Source organism: Salmo salar, chromosome ssa01, assembly GCF_905237065.1.
Source record: "Salmo salar chromosome ssa01, Ssal_v3.1, whole genome shotgun sequence".
In the NCBI taxonomy this organism is placed as follows: domain Eukaryota; kingdom Metazoa; phylum Chordata; class Actinopteri; order Salmoniformes; family Salmonidae; genus Salmo; species Salmo salar.
Genome location: NC_059442.1, coordinates 76,317,639 through 76,338,342, shown reverse-complemented (window position 1 = coordinate 76,338,342; position 20,704 = coordinate 76,317,639). Strand labels below are relative to the sequence as shown.

Genomic DNA, 20,704 nt, shown 5'->3' with positions numbered 1-20,704 from the left:
TTTAGAATGATTTGCTAATTATTGTATCTCTGTGTTCCTGATGCCGACCCTAATCACTCTGTCTGGTCATTAGTATATCATAGCCTCTCAACTGGAGAACTAATTAGAGCAGATGCTATACTGCTGAGTCAGGTTCACACACACCCACAGGCAGGCGCACCCACAGGCACCCACAGGCACACGCACCCACAGGCACACACACACCCACAGGCACATGCACACACAGTGAGCGGCAGAGCAAAAGCTGTGTCACTGGGTGGACATGTAAGAGGGCACTTTCATAAATTATTATTCATTCTTTATCTCTCATCCCTCCTCTCATCCCTCCCGTCCTCTATCTCCCCCCAGGTCTGTTGGGCTGCAGGCGTTTCCAGTCCTCAGTAGTGAACTACAGTACTCTGCTACTAGAGGAGGACAGGGGTCTTCTCTATGTGGGGGCCCGGGGGGCCGCGTTCTCTCTCAACGCCACAGACATCTCAGACAGCACAGCTCGCACTGTAAGAGAGCGAGAGAGCAAGAGAGAGAGAGCGAGATTGTGCATGCGTGTGATTTCAGGGAACTTACAGTAGAGGATTTAGGATCCTACCACTCCCACTATTTTATACTAAACATCTTTATTGCAAGGTAAACAACCCCACCTTGAGTCATTGGCTAGGTCCTAATTATCACTCCTTCCTCCCAAAGTGTGCACTTGTTCACTTTCCTCCAATGATTTGAAAGACATGACTGATATAAAAAATGTGGGTCATGCCTACACCAATCCAATGCTTTTCAGATTTGTGGGAACTGGGAAGTAGTGAACGAGTGTACACTTCAGGAAAAGGGAGATATTATTAGGACGCAGTGACTGTCTCTCCAAGAACATTAGCCCACTGTCTAGTTATCCTTAAAGGCACAACATGATGATCTTCTGTCACTTAATCTAGCCACACTAGGACAGAAACTCAACGCCCTGTTTTACCTGACACCCTGCCATAAAACCGTTGTAAACTTAGTTAGCCAAGAACCCTTGTTAACGTTCCACTAACATAGTATAGATGCTTCCCAAAGATCCAGTAGTAGACTGTGTGATAGATTAAACAGATCAAACTGTCATGAACAACACTCTCTCCCTTTTTCCCTTTTGCTCGCTCTCTCTCTCTTTCTCCTATCAGATTGAATGGGAAGCCTCGGCGGAGCAAAAACAGCAGTGTTTGAGCAAAGGGAAAGACAATAAGGTAGCTATCTTTATTTCTTCATATCCCAGCTAGTGTGCATCTTCTCCTTAGAGCACAACCTAGCCCTCTCTCTCTTTCTTATTCTCTGTGATAGGTTTATTATTTTGCAGAGTGCCTTCATCACAACCTCTCTCTCCAGCTCTCTTCCTCACCCTCTCTTTATCTCCCTCTCTCTTCTAAGGAGGTTTAAATCTACTCATCTCAACATTTCTTTCTCTCCCTCTCTCGCCATCTCTCATGTCTCATACAGTCTCTCTTTCTCTCTCTTTTAATGTATTCTCTCTCTCAACAGACAGAGTGTTATAACCACATCAGGTTTCTCCAGAGATTTAACTCAACTCATCTCTACATGTGTGGGACTTACGCCTTCAGACCTCTCTGTGCATACATAGTAAGGAATCTAAACATACTAAGTCACAGAATGAACATGCATAAAAACATGTAATAATAATTTCTCAATGGGTTATTTGGTATTCTAGCTAAGTAGAAAAACTCCTTCAAGGTATTGTGTCGGTCGATTCTCTCCCCCTTCCACAGTAATTGACACAATATGAAACATATTATGCTATACGTGGATGTCGATTAAGGAATCTCTGATTCAGAGGGGTTGGGTTAAATGCGGAAGACATTTCAGTGGAAGGCATTCAGTTGTACAACTGACTAGGTATCCTACTTTTCCCTTATAGCACTGTGTCACTAGCCGCCCTAACCTCCTGTTCTCATGTGTAGGATGAGGGGAGGTTTAAAGTGTCATCTGAGTTTGAGGAGGGCCGAGAGAAGTGTCCATATGGACCTGCTACAGGCTACACTGGCCTCATCGTAGGTAAGACAACCATTCTTAGACCCTGTATACATGACTTCCTTTATTGAGATGTGTTCTGTCACCAAACATGAGATCCAATGTTTTGGCCAGGTGTAGATGTAAAAAAAAATATATATACATTTTTAATTTGAACACAAATTTTAAAACAATTATTATTATTTTTTATTTTTTGGGGTGGTATTTTTCACTATTTTTTATTTATGCTCAATGCTGATGTCATACTTGTTCTGAAATGTAAACCTACCAATAACCATTGATGTTCCTGTATTGGTCCAGACCAGCAGATGTACACAGCGTCTCAGTATGAGTTCCGGGGCTCTCCGGACGTCCGACGTAACTTCCCCTCCCCCACAGTGAGGACAGAGGAGGCACCCACACGCTGGTTAGATGGTGAGTACCCTGGGGCTAGAAGAGATCCTTACAAAGAACACACGCTGGTTAGATGGTGAGTACCCTGGGGTTGGATCAAATCCTCTCAAAGGACCTATACCTATGAGCCCTCCCTCCCTCCCTCCTGGTTCTTTGGCCTTTATGGTCCTTTTCAAAGATCTATTCAAATGCTTATTTTGATGCTCAAGTCACCAGGTCTTCAAAGAAGACTGAAGCAGCACCTTCTGTTCTGCCTGTTATTTAAAAGGATAGGTTTTATTTGCATGAACAGTTTTAATTAATTTCTAAGTGAAGGGTTGGCATGTTTCATTACTCTGTGTGTTTCTTTGTTCCCCAGAGGCTGACTTTGTGGGCAGTGCCCTGGTGAGGGAGAGTGAGGGCAGTACCACCGGAGATGACGATAAAATCTACTACTTCTTTACCGAGAAGAGCCAGGAGCAGACACCATACTACAGCCACATTAGAGTGGCACGGGTTGGACGAGTCTGTAAGGTGAGGAGAGGTGTGAGGAGGGTGTGGGTTGGGAGGGAGGGAGGGTGAGAAGAGCCAGGAGTAGACACCATATGAAGCCAGGAGAGAGTGGTGAGGAGGGAGAAAGAGATGAAGGAAGAGCGGGGTAGGGTGGTGCTGTGGGCATTAGGCACTGACTTACTGTACCAGGGCAAGGACTTTTAGACACTGAAGAAAATGTCAAAGTGAAATATTTGTTGAGGACAGGTGTCAAAGGATCTGATTTGATCGGCTTAGATACCACCATGTCAACACATCTGAGCATTGTGCTCCTGAAAAACCACTTGCCCTCGACTTTAGTAGAAAGAGAGAGTGTGTTTTGATGTCTACGTTGCCTCTGGCTTGCCCTCTGAGCACTGTGTGTGTGTGTGTGTGTGTGTGTGTGTGTGTGTGTGTGTGTGTGTGTGTGTGTGTGTGTGTGTGTGTGTGTGTGTGTGTGTGTGTGTGTGTGCTTCTCAGCAGCAGATACCACTCTTGACTGCAGAGTGCACTTGATGTCTAGTGTGTATCACCCCTCTCAACAGGGTTGCTAATGGGCTTTCACAGGGCAGTGCTGTTGCTAAGCAGACACAGATGCAAACACACACACACTCCCATGGCTATGCTCTCTGTCTCGTGTCTTAGCTCCGGAGAAGCTGTAGATTGAAAAAGTAAACAACATTGCAGATATGATAACCTCCCTTGACCCTCCTTTGTGCCCAAGAAAGGTATGTTCTCTGGACTTAGTTTAAGTTGTCCATATGTTGAGTGCTAACCTTATTTCTCCTCCTGCTCCCTCTTTTTCTCTTTCATCCTCCTCTTCTCCCGTCCTCTTCTCGCTCCCCCTCATCTTCTCCTCTCCCTTCCCCCCTCTCCCTCCATCCTCCTCTCCCCCCCTCCCCCTCCTCCTCCCTCTCTCGTAGGGAGACCGTGGAGGTCTTCTGACCCTCCAGAAGAGGTGGACATCGTTCCTGAAGGCCAGACTGGTGTGTTCCCTGCCGGAATATGACTTCCACTTCAACGTGTTGAGGAGTGTGTACACGCTGTCGGGGGCCACACCTCACGACACGCTGTTCTACGGCATCTTTGGACTCGAGTGGTGAGTAGTAGTAGAACTATATATATATATATGATATATATGATATATATATATATCAACGATGGGTTGGCTGTGTGTATGAGAGACCGCAATGTCTTCTGACTGTCTGAGTATCAGGTGATATAGTAGCTCAGCTCTGGTCACCAACGCTCTCTCCCAGTCTTTTTTTCCCATTCCCTTAAAGGGCCCCATTCCTTCTTTTGTTTACCTCTCCTTCTCTTCTCTCCCACTCATACCTTCTCTTATCCTTCACGCCTACACTCTTCTCGTTCTCCCTCTCTCTGTTCACCTCACTCCCTTTTTTACTTGTCAAAGGAGACGGAGCTTCTCTTGATTAGCTTTGAACATTTCTCTTTGTCACCATGCCCCCTGCTCTCTCTCTCTCTCTCTCTCTCTCTCTCTCTCTCTCTCTCTTTTCATCTTCTCTACATCAATCTCTGATCTATTTTAGCTGTCGCTGTAGTAACACCTAAGGTTTACTGCTGGCGGGCGTGTGTGGGTGCGTGGGTGGGTGCGTGCGTGGGTGGGTTCGTGCATGCGTGTGTGACCCAGGTCAATGAACATATCCATTGGGAGAGAGAGATGTTTATACTGTATCAGTTTGTGACGTGTCCTCTCTGAGTGCTGTAGTGTTTACAGACCATGTCCCTGGAGACAGCACTGTTTGTATTAGGAACCTAGCTTTGAGCTCTCCTGGATTGGAACAGTCACTTGTACCTCTTCACCAGACCTGGTCCAAATAGTATTAGTTTTCTCTCCAATATTTTAGGAATTCTTAATTTAGTGACTTAATTTATCTTATCCAGCCTAATGAAACCAGTGGAATAGATAGAATAGTCCCAAACCCCATTTCTTTATGTGGGATATCACAAACTGTTTAGGGCAGTGTAACTGTTGATCATATCAACTCAATGTCTTCGTATGTTACGGCAACCTTAAAACTGTTTGTGTGTCTGTATGTCTGTCTCTGTGTGTGTGTGTGTGTGTGTGTGTGTGTGTGTGTGTGTGTGTGTGTGTGTGTGTGTGTGTGTGTGTGTGTGTGTGTGTGTGTGTGTGTGTGTGTGTGTGTGTGTGTGTGTACTATAGGAAGAACGTGAAGGCGTCGGCAGTGTGCCAGTTTTCTCTGTCTGAGCTCCAGCGGGCCTTTGATGGGCCCTACATAGAGAACCAGGACTCTGGAGCAAAATGGAGCGAGTTCACTGGCAAGGTCCCTGACCCACGACCTGGATCAGTGAGTGTCACACACGCACACGCCTCGTCTTTTGCTCTCCAAGCAGACTTCTATATAACAGGCCCAGTCAGGTCTTCTGAGTTGCTGATCTAAAGTTTCCCCCAATCTATCTCCTCTTCCCTCAGCATCCCAACATCCAATATACTGAGTCTAAATACTCACATGAAGAACTGGGCAGAGGGAGGGATTGAGACAGTAAAGGGTTGGGAGGGAGAAAGACTGAGGAGTGAGGGGGAGAGTGGGGTTTATAAAAACAGAGTGATAAACAGACTAAGAGGAGGAGGGACTGGGAAGGAGAGAGAGGAAAGATGGAAAAAGTGATCATAGAGCTGAGTGGCAGCATCTTGGATGAGGATCAAATGGAAGGAGCTTATGTCGTTGAAAGCCATTTTCTATGGTGATTATTGCTGGGCCGAGACTCGGCGACAGTTATGATGATGACTTATTATGGGTTCCAAAGGCATGACATCATTAATGAGACGGGTCGTGATCTACAGTAGTGTCGTTTCAATGCTGAAAAGCTTAATTTCCGCTCTCCGGGTCTAGCTGTGAAATTGGTTAGAGGAAGTAACGGTTCTGGGTCTTAACTGTAGTGGCAGTGTCAAAGCCTCTTAGCAGAGTTGGCAATGACATCTTACAGAGGACAAAGTCAGAGAAGTTGTTCCCTTAGTCAGGTGGAGAGAGATAAGCAGCTTACACAGATGCACACACTGACAGATACACACACAGGCTGCTGAGCAGAGGACGGCTCATTATAATGGCTGGAATGGAGTAAATGGAATGGTATCTAACACGTGTTTGATGAGTTCGATTACCATTCCATTCATTCCATTACAGTCATTACTATGAGCCCGTCCTCCCCAATTAAGGTGCCACCAACCGCCTGTGCTATTGGCCTACTATGGACTGTAGACTCAGAGGTCTTGCCTTGTATACTATAAACTCACAAGGCTATACTGTAAGGGACGGCTATATCTTCCACTCATCTCTCTCTATCCATGTACAGTATCTATCCCCCATTCATTTATTCATCCATCCATCCATTTCTTTTCCTGTGTATAACAGGCAATTTGAGAGCCAGAGGCATCAACTCTACCTCTTTCTCTCCTCTATCCCTCTCTCTTCTGAATTTATTTTTTCTTAATCCCTCGCTCCAGTGTATAACCGACCAGTTGAGATCTAGAAGTGTCAACTCCTTCCTCTCATCCTCCTCTCTCTCCATCCTTCTCATCCCCTCTTCCCTCGTCTACAGTGTATAACAGACCAGTTGAGATCCAGAGGTATCAACTCCTCCACCTCCCTGCCAGACGACGTGTTGAACTTTGTGAGGAGACACCCTCTGATGTCCCAGCAAGTCATGTCTACAGAGCAGCGCCCCCTGTTGTTCAGGAGGACCACCGACTACACCCAGCTGGCGGCTCACAGGGTGGAGGGGCTGGACGGGCAGAACTACCATGTTCTGTTCATGGGCACAGGTTGGTGGGGGTGTAGGGAGGGGGAGGGTTATGGGGGTAAGGGGTGTGCTTGTGTTATGCTGTGTGTTTGCGTACATGTGATTCGTTTGTGTGTCACTAGGCAGTCAATCATCCCAGTAAAGGAATGGAACAGACTTCAAACCAAATGTGCAGTACATCCCATTGTATGTGTGTGTGTGTTGTGACCCTGTCTCTGTCTCCTGTTTCAGACGATGGCTGGCTGCACAGAGCTGTGGAGGTCAAGGGTCATCTACACATCATAGAGGAGCTTCAGCTGTTTGATCAACCACAGCCTGTGGATAGCCTGGTCATCTCACACACACAGGTACACACTCACAAACGGACGTGCAGACACGTGTAAACACACACACAGTTGCACATTTTCCTTCACACGGCTAGTATTATGTTTTGTTTATTGTTATTCTAAGTGAAGAACCGCTAACCCAGATCCACTGCTGTCGGCTTTTGCTCTAGCCCATTTCCAATAACACAGAGACGCTCCCTCTCTCTCTCCCCTCTAGATGAGTGTGTATGTAGGTTCTCCCTCTGGTGTGGTCCAGCTACCTCTCTCCACCTGTAGCAGGTACACCTCCTGTTACGACTGTGTCTTCTCCCGGGACCCTTACTGTGGCTGGGATGGACAGGACTGTGTGGACATCACAGCACAGACTGACAGGTGTGTGTGTGTCATCACGTCACTGTCAGGTGATGGGGTTGAGTAATATCATTCTAGCTGGTGCCCTTGTGTCTGTCTGTGTGTTTGATTTGACTTATCTTATCTTCTGTCTGTGTTGCAATCTCTGCAATGCATTCACAACTGTTGCGTAATGCTGAACTGGGCGTAATGTTTGTTGTTGACTGTGCTGGTGAACTTGACATAAATAGTTGTGTGTGGGCACTTGATGACAGGCTAACAGTCTCTCCTCCTCTCCTCTCTCCTCCTCTCCTCTCTTGTCAGGTCTAACCTGAGTCAGGACGTCCTGTATGGAAACAGAGGATGTGACAGCGACACAGCAGACGGTATGCAGACACACACAGACAGGCCTTATCTGACCATACTTAGTTGTATTGTCATGCAGATGTATTTTATCTGGAAAGTTGAGGAATTTACAGAAATGATAAGAGTTACTGTCTCTGCAGTAACTCTTACTGTCTCTGCAGCACCCTCATTTCCATAGCATCTCTAATCATATTTCTGATAGGTCTGGAGAGAACTTTCAGAAGAGAATCTGACTTATACATTGATGTACTTTACATACTAAGTTAGAAAATACTATGCAATTCAGGATTTGAGATGCTCAAGCTTTTCTGATTACGATGCAATTATTTTAAATGGGAGAAAGTAACATTTTGAATTCTTTATGCACCAGTGATTTTAGAGTCATACAGTGAGGGGAAAAAAGTATTTGATCCCCTGCTGATTTTGTATGTTTGCCCACTGCTCAATACAGGCCCATTAGTGACTGTGTGTGTGTGTGTGTGTGTGTGTGTGTGTGTGTGTGTGTGTGTGTGTGTGTGTGTGTGTGTGTGTGTGTGTGTGTGTGTGTGCGTACGTACGTACAGTGAGGGAAAAAAGTATTTTATCCCCTGCTGATTTTGTACGTTTGCCCACTGACAAAGAAATGATCAGTCTATAATTTTAATGGTAGGTTTATTTGAACAGTGAGAGACAGAATATTAAAAAATAAAAATAATAAAAACGCATGTCAGAAATGTTATAAATGATTTGCATTTTAATGAGGGAAATAAGTATTTGACCCCCTCTCAATCAGAAAAATGTCTGGCTCCCAGGTGTCTTTTATACAGATAACGAGCTGAGATTAGGAGCACACTCTTAAAGGGAGTGCTCCTAATCTCAGTTTATTACCTGTATAAAAGACACCTGTCCACAGAAGCAATCAATCAATCCGATTCCAAACTCTCCACCATGGCCAAGACCAAAGAGCTCTCCAAGGATGTCAGGGACAAGATTGTAGACCTACACAAGGCTGGAATGGGCTACAAGACCATCGCCAAGCAGCTTGGCGAGAAGGTGACAACAGTTGGTGCGATAATTCGCAAATGGAAGAAACACAAAAGAACTGTCAATCTCCCTCGGCCTGGGGCTCCATGCAAGATCTCACATCGTGGAGTTGCAATGATCATGAGAATGGTGAGGAATCAGCCCAGAACTACACGGGAGGATCTTGTCAATGATCTCAAGGCAGCTGGGACCATAGTCACCAAGAAAACAATTGGTAGCACACTACGCCATGAAGGACTGAAATCCTGCAGCGCCCGCAAGGTCCCCCTGCTCAAGAAAGCATATATACATGCCCGTCTGAAGTTTGCCAATGAGCATCTGAATGATTCAGAGGACAACTGTGTGAAAGTGTTGTGGTCAGATGAGACCAAAATGGAGCTCTTTTGCATCAATTCAACTCGCCGTGTTTGGAGGAGGAGGAATGCTGCCTATGACCCCAAGAACACCATCCCCACCGTCAAACATGGAGTTGGAAACATTATGCTAAGGGGGTGTTTTTCTGCTAAGGGGACAGGACAACTTCACTGCATCAAAGGGACAATGGACGGGGCCATGTACCGTCAAATCTTGGGTGAGAACCTCCTTCCCTCAGCCAGGGCATTGAAAATTGGTCGTGGATGGGTATTCCAGCATGACAATGACCCAAAACACACGGCCAAGGCAACAAAGGAGTGGCTCAAGAAGAAGCACATTAAGGTCCTAGAGTGGCCTAGCCAGTCTCCAGACCTTAATCCCATAGAAAATCTGTGGAGGGAGCTGAAGCTTCGAGTTGCCAAACGTCAGCCTCGAAACCTTAATGACTTGGAGAAGATCTGCAAAGAGGAGTGGGACAAAATCCCTCCTAAGATGTGTGCAAACCTGGTGGCCAACTACAAGAAATGGCTGACCTCTGTGATTGCCACCAAGTACTAAGTTATGTTTTGCAGAGGGGTCAAATACTTATTTCCCTCATTAAAATGCTAATCATTTTATTACATTTTTGACATGCGTTTTTCTGGATTTTTTTGTTGTTATTCTGTCCCTCACTGTCCAAATAAACCTACCATTAAAATTATAGACTGATCATTTCTTTGTCAGTGGGCAAACGTACAAAATCAGCAGGGGATAAAATACTTTTTTCCCTCACTGTATATGCAGTCTGATAAGTTGTATAGAAGTTGCATATAACTCCCAAACACATAGTACAATGTCTTGGGCCTTTTAGTGTCTATTCTGAAATCCATAACAGTATATCAGTCTTATTGTGAGAGGATACTCATGTTGTATGTGTGTTGCCATTCATTCAGAGCTGGTCCAGCACCGGAGCCGGTCTGTGATGGTGGGAGATGACGTGCTGCTCCAGTGTGAACTCGGCTCCAACCTGGCAACCCCAGTGTGGACTCTGAGCGGGTCAGAGCTGCAGGGCTACGGCCTGGACTCCGGCTTCAGAGTGGGAAACGATGGCCTCCTGGTCATTGAGTCCCGACCTGAGCAGAGCGGCGAGTACACCTGCCACGCCCTCGAGAACGGCATCCGGATCGCCGTGGTTACGTACTCTGTGACAGTTCGTTTAGACATGCCCCAACCCCAACCCCCTCCCCCGCCCATGGACCCCACCAAGGAAGACTACTCCTACTACACCCCCTGGGACTCTGACTCATCCACCCTTGACCCCCCTCCACCCAGCACACCCCCCTCCTCAGAGAGGCCCCTGCTACCCCCTCCCCCGGCCCATCTCCCCCCCACCTCGGAGCTGCTCTCCCCCAGGAGCATGGAGGCTATGTACCTGTCCATGATCACCATCCTGGGGGGTCTGTGTCTGGTTCTCACCGTGGTTCTCCTCTACGTGGGCTTCTGTCTTCGGGGCGGCCACAGGGGGAAGTACTCTCTCCGCGCTGCCGCCGCCGCCTCTGCCAATCACGCGGACAGGAAGAAAAAACACAGGAAGCAGCATCAGAAACGGCACAGTAGCTCCGCCCACCTAGAGCTCAAGACCATCTCCAGCCACTGTAATGGGAATGGGATCTGTAAAAGTAACGGTGTCTCCAAACAACCGGGGGATGGTGACACGCATGAAGGGGGCTTCCTCCAGATCGTCCCTGGGGAGGGCCAGTCGTCCCCCAACAAGGACCCCCCACCCCCTGCCCCTCCTCTCCCCCCGCCTCCTCAGACCCCCCACACCGCCCTCAACCAATCAGAGTGTGACTTGCAAGACTTCCCCAGCCACAACGGCCTATCGGCGACGTTACCCAGTGTCTTGCGGAGGATGCACGGTAACAGCTACGTGTTGTTAAGACAGAGTGAAGCAGACAGCAGCTCTCCTCTCTGCTACTCCTTCACTGAGGAACTCAACAGGATCCTAGAGAAGAGGAAGCACACACAGCTGCTGCCCAAACCGGACGAGAGCTCTGTGTAGTAGAGGGAATCTGTGTATGGGAGGTAGCTCCCCCTGAGGTGGGAGGACTGAACTGGGACATTAATATAGGCCATTTAGCAGATCCAAAGCGACTTACATCAGTGAGTACATACATTTTGTATTGGTGGCCCCAGCGACAATTGAACCTATGACTCGGTCATTACATGCTGAAGGGCCTGTTGTAAGGCTCTGACTTTATCTCTTTCTCCACGTCAAGAACAGTAATACTCATCGGGAGGAACTTGAGAAACTGGCCCCAAACCGAGGTGTGTAGAGATCATTTGTGGATGACCCATGCTGCTCACAGAGTAAATGGGCTCTAGGCAAGTCTATATAACAGCAGCTAGCCTGAACTGAATTATGAGAGAGGGAGATAGCCTGCCATTTGTCCTACTTAAAGGCCCAGTGCAGTCAAAATGCTTTTTACCTGTGTTTTGTATAATATTGTACAACAGTTGATGAAACTAACACTGTAAAAGTGTGACATTTTTTAATCAGTGTTATTTCCTGATATTTGCTAGTTGGAAATACAGTCGTCTAATCAACCTGTTTGCATTGGCGGGAGTTTCGGCCTGCCTGGTGACATCACCAGGCGGTAAATTAGTTAATAGACCAATAACAAAGAGAGTTTCTAACCTCTCTGCCAATAACAGCTAGTTTTAAGTTTTCCCCTCCCCACACAGACCACTCCCAGACAGTCCTAACAAAAGTCTTGCTTGAAAAATGGTTATTTGCTAAAAAAGCAGTTTTTGTCCATTTTAAGGTAAGGTACTTAATTGTTACCTAGAAATGATTGGATATTGATATAAAAACGGCTGCAATGGGCCTTTTTTAAAGTTTTTGCACCACTGAAAATGGGCACACATCTAATGAGTCGCTTGCATGTGTGTTGGAATAACAACTATGTTTCAAAAGAGGAGATTTCTGCACAATATTCAACCTTCCTAGGAGCTATTCTTGTATCGCTTTCTCCTGTTTGACACCCAAAGCCATGGGTTACAGTGAGGACTCACATAAGATAAGCCTGCCTAGAAGAGACAGAGAGAACCTACCTCAACTCTGCAAAACTTAGCAGGCTAGAGCTAACCCAGATCAAGTCAATACGGCTCAGTCTGGATCAATAAAAGACTAGCCCTGGAGGGGGTGATTCAGGGAGCAGGCCTCAGATCTCAGCCCCAGAATAAGGTTCCTCGCTGGGCAGGACACAAGTGGCAGGGACACTGTGAAGTCTCAACACAGACCATGGTAACAAGGAGGAAAAGGAGGAAGAAGAAGAGGCTCATGGGATTATGAAGTTGTTGTGAATTGTGACAATGGCCTTGAATTGACTTGTGTTTTAAAATGGAGGCAGATGTGGGGACAAGATGGAGGGACAAGATGTGTTTTAAGATGGTGTGCTCTACACCTTTTTAGCAGGTTTCATATTAGAACATTGAGGGGAAAAGTGTATTTGTTTTTATTCTTAGAAGTTCTCATTGTAAATTATCTTTATTGATTACAATGGTAACACAAAATGTAATAACCACATTCAAGTATTATTATTAACATATAGCAACGTTTAACCCAAGACAGAGTATCCAATGAAAATACCCTTTGAACATTATATTTGTGATAGGAAATATGACAGTATTAACAGTTTTTATGCAATTTCAATGCCATTTGCTTCAGACATTCATTGGTTATTATGTACTCAAATCAATGGACACTACAAGCACATCAGGACTATGGGAGATTCAACATCATCACACCCTGTCAAGAGACCACACCATCAACTGAGTTGGAGCTAATGGAGTAGCAGCACCCCTACACTACTGACTCTCTTTCTCCTAACCAACTCCAACTAATGTGTCTGAACTGGGGTTGGCAAAATTCCCAGTTCTGAACTCTACCATGACATCACAGCTCAGCCACAGAGGATCAGACATCACTTCCGGTTCATGGCCATAACAACTTATAGGCTACACACCTGAGGTAAGCAGACTGAGTTTTGCTTTCTGGTATTTTGTTGGTTGTACAGACAGACAGACACACAGACACACAGACACACAGACACACAGACACACAGACAGACAGACAGACAGACAGACAGACAGACAGACAGACATACATACATACATACATACATACATACATACAGACATACATACATACATACATACATACATACATACATACATACATACATACATACATACATAGACAGCCAGGCACAGCCAGCCAGACATAGATAGATATACATAGATAGACAGACATAGATAGAGAAAGACAGAGACAGACAGATAGAGACAGATAGAGCAAGACAGGCACTCTGCCAGCTAGCTGCTTAAACCAGTGTTTTCCAACCCTGGTCCTCGAGAACCCCCAACAGTAATCATTTTTATTGTAACCCTGGACAAGCACACCTGATTCAACTTGTCAACTAATCATCAAGCCCTCAATGAGCTGAACGAGGTGTCTTTGTCCAGGGCTACAACAACAATGTGTACTGTTGGGGGTACACAAGGACCAGGGTTGGGCAACACTGGCATTTAAACAATTATATACAGTCACTCAGACAAATTGCAATCTCCCATAAAAGCACTGATGTTAAATGGAAGGGCAGTATAGGCCTACTAAAAGAGAGGGAACTAAGGTAAGAACAAACTAGGATTAGTTATATTTGCAGCCTGTGTTACAGCAAAACTGATATGGTGGCCAGATAGTGACATCCAGGGGAGCTCTGCTCTAGTCAGTTCTCCTCTTTTCTTTTAGTGTTGGTTGTTAGGAATACAGAGGGTAGAGTAGAGGGGGTCGATTTTAGTGAAGCAGAGTAAAGAAATCTAGCGGCTCCAGGTGAAGGATGCGAAGAGGACATGAGATGAAACTGTTCACCATTCTCTGAATCGGATGCTCTCCATTTCTCGCTCTCTCTTTCTCCACTTGCCGTCTTTTCCCTTTTTCACCATCTCCTTTCTCACTTTCTCTCACACATTTTTCTTTATCTTTTTTCCCTCCTCCCTCATCTTGTCCTTTCTCCTTTGCTTTCTCTTCTTCTCATCTATTTTCTCCATGTCACCACTGATCTCTAGAGTTCTGTCTCTCCTCTGTGAGACGCACTAGTTAATTGGAGCAGGTGAACCTGGCAAGAGCACCTGACCTCTCTGTAGAGAGATTGAAGAGAGAAAGAGGGGAGAGAGAGTTCCACCAGAGATTTCCTGAATAGATTTATTTCAGATGCACACTCTCAGTTCTCAATTATCTTCTTATACCTCTAGACCCTGAAAACGGAAAGTAGCACACACATGCAGACACGCACTCTCTCGCTCTCACTCACTCACTCACTCACTCACTCACACACTCACACACACACACACACACACACACACACACACACACACCACGTATGATTGAATCTAACAAGCCAGGACAGGTCTCTAATGTGAGTCAGTGATGTGGGCTGAAGAAGCAGTGAATTGAATGCTGCAGTAAATTCTAAAAGGCTATAGCTGGTTGGAGACCAAACGTCACATGACTGTGGCATTGATGGAGGAGATGAGAGGAAAGAAAGAAAAAGCAACACAAGCCATTAGAGAAGCCTCCATTAGAGAAGCCTCCATTAGAGAAGCCTCCATTAGAGAAGCCTTCATTAAGCCTTATTCAGCTAGTCTCTAAATATACCCAGGAGTGATGAGACAAGGTGACAGTTATTTAGTTAGGTAGGTAAACTATACTCCCAAAGGGGTTATTTTAAATCAAGATTTGGGATCTACAAATGACGTGAGGATACGTTTGAAGAGTTACAGCCCGCTTCATACACACAGGGACAGCTGTGATGCTATCTATAGCGCTGTGCTAGCTTTCATCTTTTTTATTTTTTTTAACCTTTTTCATCCTTTTTTTATGCAAGTTATTTTTGTTTCCCGTGGCTACTGCCCACTGGGGACACCACGTCATTTCAACGTGGATAATTGGGTAATATTTGGTTTACGTTGATCAATGAGATTACAACCTATTGTATATTCACCCATTCAATAAGACAGCCAAAAGTTAGTTGAATTTCCAATGTATTATCACTATGCTTTCAACCATCTAAAAGCACAACCAAATTCCAATGGAAAAACAATTCGATTTTTGGTTTAGTTGTCATCCAAATGTCTATCACTGCGCATTCAACCGTTTAAGAGCACAGCAAAGTTCAAATGGGAATAACAATGTCAGATCTTTTGTTTATTTATACAAAAGATTAATGTGTTATCACTGTGCTTCATTTTGTAGCAGAACCAAATGACCTGCATTGCAGTTGAGATTACATTAAAAGTACATAGTGCAAGTGATCAATGCTGTTAGAGATTCTGCACAGATTATTATAGCAATTGTGAAGATCTCCACAGACTTGTGATGACCTATGCATGCTGTTTTGAACATGCACGCTTTATAGAATTACATAGGAAGAGATGTTTAGTTACGGTAACCTCAAAATGTGGCCATGGATGTGTTAGGGCAATTCCATGGTAACGGAATTACACTGAGATGCAGATTTTTCACTTTACAAAAAACAAAAATCTAAATTGAAGGAATCAAATTAAACTTAAAAAATGGTTTGATTTTGTCCTATTCTTTAACATAGATTTTTGGTTGAGATGGAGACGTGAATCCAAGATATCAATGAATCATTTGTAGACAAACTGCAAGTAAAACCAGACTAAGTCAGTGGCACAGATGGAACTATCCAAGCAGAAGATAGATCTCCTGTTGATATTTTGTTGCGTTGACAACCAAACACAATTCACTATCACTTTTGAAATACAATAAATAGCCTGTTAACTTGTTGACAAGTAAACAAATACTATGTTGGATTCACATCTCCAACTCAACCAAAAAGAATAGTTAAAGAATGGGATCAAACCAGTGGCTTAGATGGAACTATCCAAGCAGTAGATACATCTCATTTCATTAAATGGTGATATTTTGTTGTCAACCAAACATAATTCAATATTACTTTTGTTATTTGACGTTATTACCTTTGGAAATGGATACCTCAGTAAGTAATATAGGTCAATGTCATTACAACTACTCTCTGTAACCGGTATGTCCCTGTGCTGTTCACCACAAGATATAGGAGCAAACTGGGGAAAGTGGCAACAGTCAATCCATTTTTTTTTTTAGGTGGCGATCTCTCAACAATCATTCTCACAATAGCACATTGGAAATAGTAGGTGAAATAAATATCATAGCTAATCAGGGCTTAGCTCCAAGATTTTTTATTTTTTTTAAATAATAATATATAATAATATATATATATATCCTAACGTTCAAAAGTTTGGGGTCACTTAGAAATGTCCTTGTTTTGAAAGAGAAGCACATTTTTTGTCCATTAATATAACATCAAATTGATCAGAAATACAATGTAGACATTGTTAATGTTGTAAATGACTATTGTAGTTGGAAACGACAGTTTTTTAATGGAATATCTACATAGGCGTATCTGGAGCATCAGCATTGGTGGGTTCGAATACAGGCTCAAAATAGCCAGAAACAAATAACTTTATTTTGAAACTCGTCAGTCTACCCGCAGTCTCAACATCAGCAGTGAAGAGGAGACCCCGGGATGCTGGCCTTCTAGGCAGAGTTCCTCTGTCCAATGTCTGTGTTCTTTTGCCCATCTTAATCTTTTCTTTTTATTGGCCAGTCTGAGATATGGCTTTTTCTTTGCAACTCTGCCTAGAAGGCCAGCGTCCCGGAGTCGCCTCTTCACTGTTGACGTTGAGACTGCGGGTAGACTGACGAGTACTATTTAATGAAGCTGCCAGTTGAGGACTTGTGAGGCATCTGTTTCTCAAACTAGACACTCTAATGTACTTGTCCTCTTGCTCAGTTGTGCACCGGGGCCTCCCACTCTTTCTGTTCTGGTTAGAGTTGTGCGAGATCTTCAGTTTCTTGGCAATTTCTCGTATGGAAGAGCCTTCATTTCTCTGAACAAGAATAGACTGACGCGTTTCAGAAGAAAGTTCTTTGTTTCTGACCATTTTGAGCCTGTAATCAAACCCACAAATGCTGATGCTCCAGATACTCAACTAGTCTAAAGAAGGCCAGTTTTATTGCTTCTTTAATCAGGACAACAGTTTTCCGCTGTGCTAACATAATTGCAAAAGGGTTTTCTAATGATCAATTAGCCTTTTAAAATGATAAACTTGGATTGGCTAACACAACGTACCATTGAACACAGGAGTGATGGTTGCTGATAATGGGCCTCTGTACGCCTATGTAGATATTCCATAAAATATCAGCCGTTTCCAGCAACAATAGTCATTTACAACATTAACAATGTCTCCACTGTATTTCTGATCAATTTGCTGTTATTTTAATGGACAAAAAAATGAGCTTTTCTTTCAAAAACAAGGACATTTCTAAGTGACCCCAAACTTTTGAACAGTAATATATTATTTTTTACCTTTATTTAACTAGGCAAGTCAGTTAAGAACAAATTCTTCTTTACAATGACGGCCTAGCCTGAACGACGCTGGGCCAATTGTGCACCGCTCTTGATGGGAGACCCAAGGGTAGCTGTAGATAGACCCATTCTCCAGTTGGATGTGCTGCCCAGCCTGTAGTTTTAATGTTGGTTTGAAGGTACAATGTTGGTTTGAAGGTACAAATTCAACATATTTTATACAAGGTTTGCCTATGTTGAAATTTTGTTACTATTATTATATATTCCTGTGGTTGAAATTTCACCCTCAAAACAAGTTAAATACTTTTATCAAATCCAGTGTATTTTCCACGTAGATTTCACATAACAATATGTTGACAAATTACGTTGAAACAACGTTGATTCAACCAGTTTGTGCCCTGTTGGGTGGTGACGCAAAACAACACCAGTAAATGAACCCAGAATGTAGATCTCTGTTTCTGACTCACAGACGTGTCTCTTTCTTCCACAGACCTGAGAGATGCCATCTAGTTTGGGGCCTGTCTGTTTCAAATAGATCTTGCTCCAGCCATTCTCAAATATGGTGTGATGTCTCCATGACATGAAGATCTTGCCAACTGGGAATAGTGTAGCTTCAAAATGTCACTATAACGTCACCGTTTGGAATCAAACACAGCTCTAGTGCAATTGGAAGACAGAGTGAGTGAGGAAAAAGTCAAATCCTCCCTTCTACAACCACTTCACTGCTCTATCCCATCTTAACCTGAGAACTGGAGTTGACATGGATACCTCAGTAAGTAATATAGGTCATGGTACAGTACAACTACTCTCTGCAACCTGACCTGTGCTGTTCACCACAAGATACAGGAGCAAACTGGGGAAAGTGGCATTTAATGGTCCTGGTCTTCACCTCAAACTACTCTGCCCTCTCTATAGCCCTCTCTGTAAAGATGACAAACTATCATAACATGGATGCTTACTAATAGGATGGGGGACCATCATAAACTGTTGTCAGGTTCTAAAAGGACTGCACTATTAGTGCCACTATGTTCTTTGAAGAAAAACATTTATATTGTGATTTTGTACCAAGTTGCTCTTCTATTGCCGTTGTTGTTTTAAAGCCATTTGTAAGAGGCTCTGATGTGGGTCTCAGTCCATTAGTGTTGCACAAGTAGTCTAATAACACTGTTGAACAGGGGTCTCCAACTCTGGTCCTGGAGATTTATGAGTAGTGTAGGCTTTCGTTCCAGCCCAGCGCCAACACAGCTGATGCAACTTATTATGGTCCAGAGTCAGACTGAAGACCATGATGAATTGATTTTGTTTAGTAGGTATGTTAGTGATGGATTGAAGAAAAACCCTGCACATCCAGATGCTCTCCATGGCCAGGGTTTGGGGAAACCTGTTGTAGAAGCATGGTAGGTTAGCCAACAGCATGATGAACAGAATATACCACCGTAGCTATAAGGCTTAAATTCCTAAATAATAAAATGTGACAGATGATTCATGTGGGTTTGTTTAGATAGTTTCTCACGGGTTGTTAAGCAACATCCACAGCATTCTGTATTTCTCTCTCTCTCGCTCCATATACTGTATCTACCAATGGTTTCTGTCTGTCTTTCTATCTCTCTCGCTTTGTCTCACACACTCTCTTGCTTTATACAGTATCTCTACCCCTTTCTCTGTCTGCCTGTCTCTCTCTCCTTATTTTTCTCCCTCCTACATATTTATGTCACATTGAGTAATATGTCCAGTGCAGACACAACAAGATGTCCTCCTGCTTCACTAACACATTGAGTAGCAGCTCACTGACTTCTGGTTCGTTTACATTTCATTTTGATGAGCTGAAATTCTAATAAACAATATGTTTCAACCTCTTCTGTTGTTTATCATTGCTTGTGTGTATATAACTGACACAGTGCTCTGGTCAGCCCATATTCATCTCTCTTTAGACCTGTATTGCAGTTCAGAGTGAATCAGTGACCTTCGAGGTAGTGAAGGAAGGAAGGAAGGAAGGAAGGAAGGAAGGAAGGAAGGAAGGAAGGAAGGAAGGAAGGAAGGAAGGAAGGAAGGAAGGAAGGAAGGAAGGAAGGAAGGAAGGAAGGAAGGAAGGAAGGAAGGAAGGAAGGAAGGAAGGAAGATAGGAAGGGAGGTATTGAAACATGGCCTGAGGATTTACATCAGCTAGGCTCAACAAGCCAGCCAGTTAACATTGCCAAACACTCAGTGTGAGGGAGGGGTACATCATGAGTAAAGTATTAGAGTGATGCACAGGTCTCTGGAGTGTTGTCTGCCTGGGGTGGACCAACACTGACAGATGTTTACAGAGTGGTAATGAAGAGGCAGTCATCTAGGCCCGTTTCCTATTAAATGACTTGGTTTGCATCCAGCCTCGTCTCCCACAAATCTCTGGCTACATTGTGTTATACATACACATACTCAGCTAGCAGGGCTGCTGTCTCAAGGTGGTTCTGTTTGTGTTCTGGGAAGCATAAACATCACGGTTGAAAACATAACCGTGTGTCTCATTAGTCTTGTTTAGAGGACATTTGGGGACTCAGTGAAGAGTGTGTTTCTGTCGATCTATTCAGTGTTCTAGAGACATTGCCAAAGGCAGCGGCTAAGAGAAAGCACAGCGATTGAAACGGACTACATTTGTACATCTAGAAAAGATTCCCCAGGTCAGTGGGGTTCTAAAGTACTGTACCAATGTTCCACCCTGGTGGAGTTTAAAGGGGATAGTTAATTTGAAGTCAGCTGTACAGCACCTGTAAGACAATAACTCAGTTGTGGAAATAGGTCATAGAATGTACTGTACATGTGTCAAAACTACAGGACAGATAAGTCGGTCACCCATAGACGTGCAACCATGTGTGCCTGTCACCCAGAGACCGATATGTCTCCTAAGAAGACTTACGTTATGATACTGTCAGGTAGTCTACTGGTTAATTATAGTACCACAAGCAGCAACAGAACCACACCAATTCTGATGTAATAATGAACGTTTTGTTTATCTAAGACCAACAGGATCGGCTTGTTCTGCTTGTTGCGGGATCACACTGGTAGAGGGAGTCACTGAAAGGTATGGAGAAGACCTGGATCGAACAAGGGCAGTATGACCGTATGAATTCTTGTTGAGATAATGCACACACA

General features: G+C 44.1%; 1 protein-coding gene across 2 annotated transcripts in view; it reads left to right on the top strand.

The window, feature by feature from the left end:
• Positions 1-19,428, top strand: part of LOC106613040 (semaphorin-4G) — a 62,569-nt gene extending 43,141 nt beyond the window's left edge. For both annotated transcript variants that reach the window (XM_014214923.2, XM_014214926.2), the window contains exons 3-16: positions 349-497; positions 1,155-1,217; positions 1,510-1,608; positions 1,947-2,040; positions 2,317-2,430; positions 2,768-2,922; positions 3,843-4,018; positions 5,105-5,249; positions 6,502-6,724; positions 6,934-7,049; positions 7,246-7,400; positions 7,683-7,744; positions 10,034-13,113; positions 18,063-19,428. In XM_014214923.2, coding sequence (XP_014070398.1) covers positions 349-497; positions 1,155-1,217; positions 1,510-1,608; positions 1,947-2,040; positions 2,317-2,430; positions 2,768-2,922; positions 3,843-4,018; positions 5,105-5,249; positions 6,502-6,724; positions 6,934-7,049; positions 7,246-7,400; positions 7,683-7,744; positions 10,034-11,142 — 2,660 coding nt within the window. In that variant the 3' untranslated portion in view covers positions 11,143-13,113; positions 18,063-19,428. The remainder of the gene's footprint in view (positions 1-348; positions 498-1,154; positions 1,218-1,509; positions 1,609-1,946; positions 2,041-2,316; positions 2,431-2,767; positions 2,923-3,842; positions 4,019-5,104; positions 5,250-6,501; positions 6,725-6,933; positions 7,050-7,245; positions 7,401-7,682; positions 7,745-10,033; positions 13,114-18,062) is intronic.
• Positions 19,429-20,704: the final 1,276 nt, after the last annotated feature.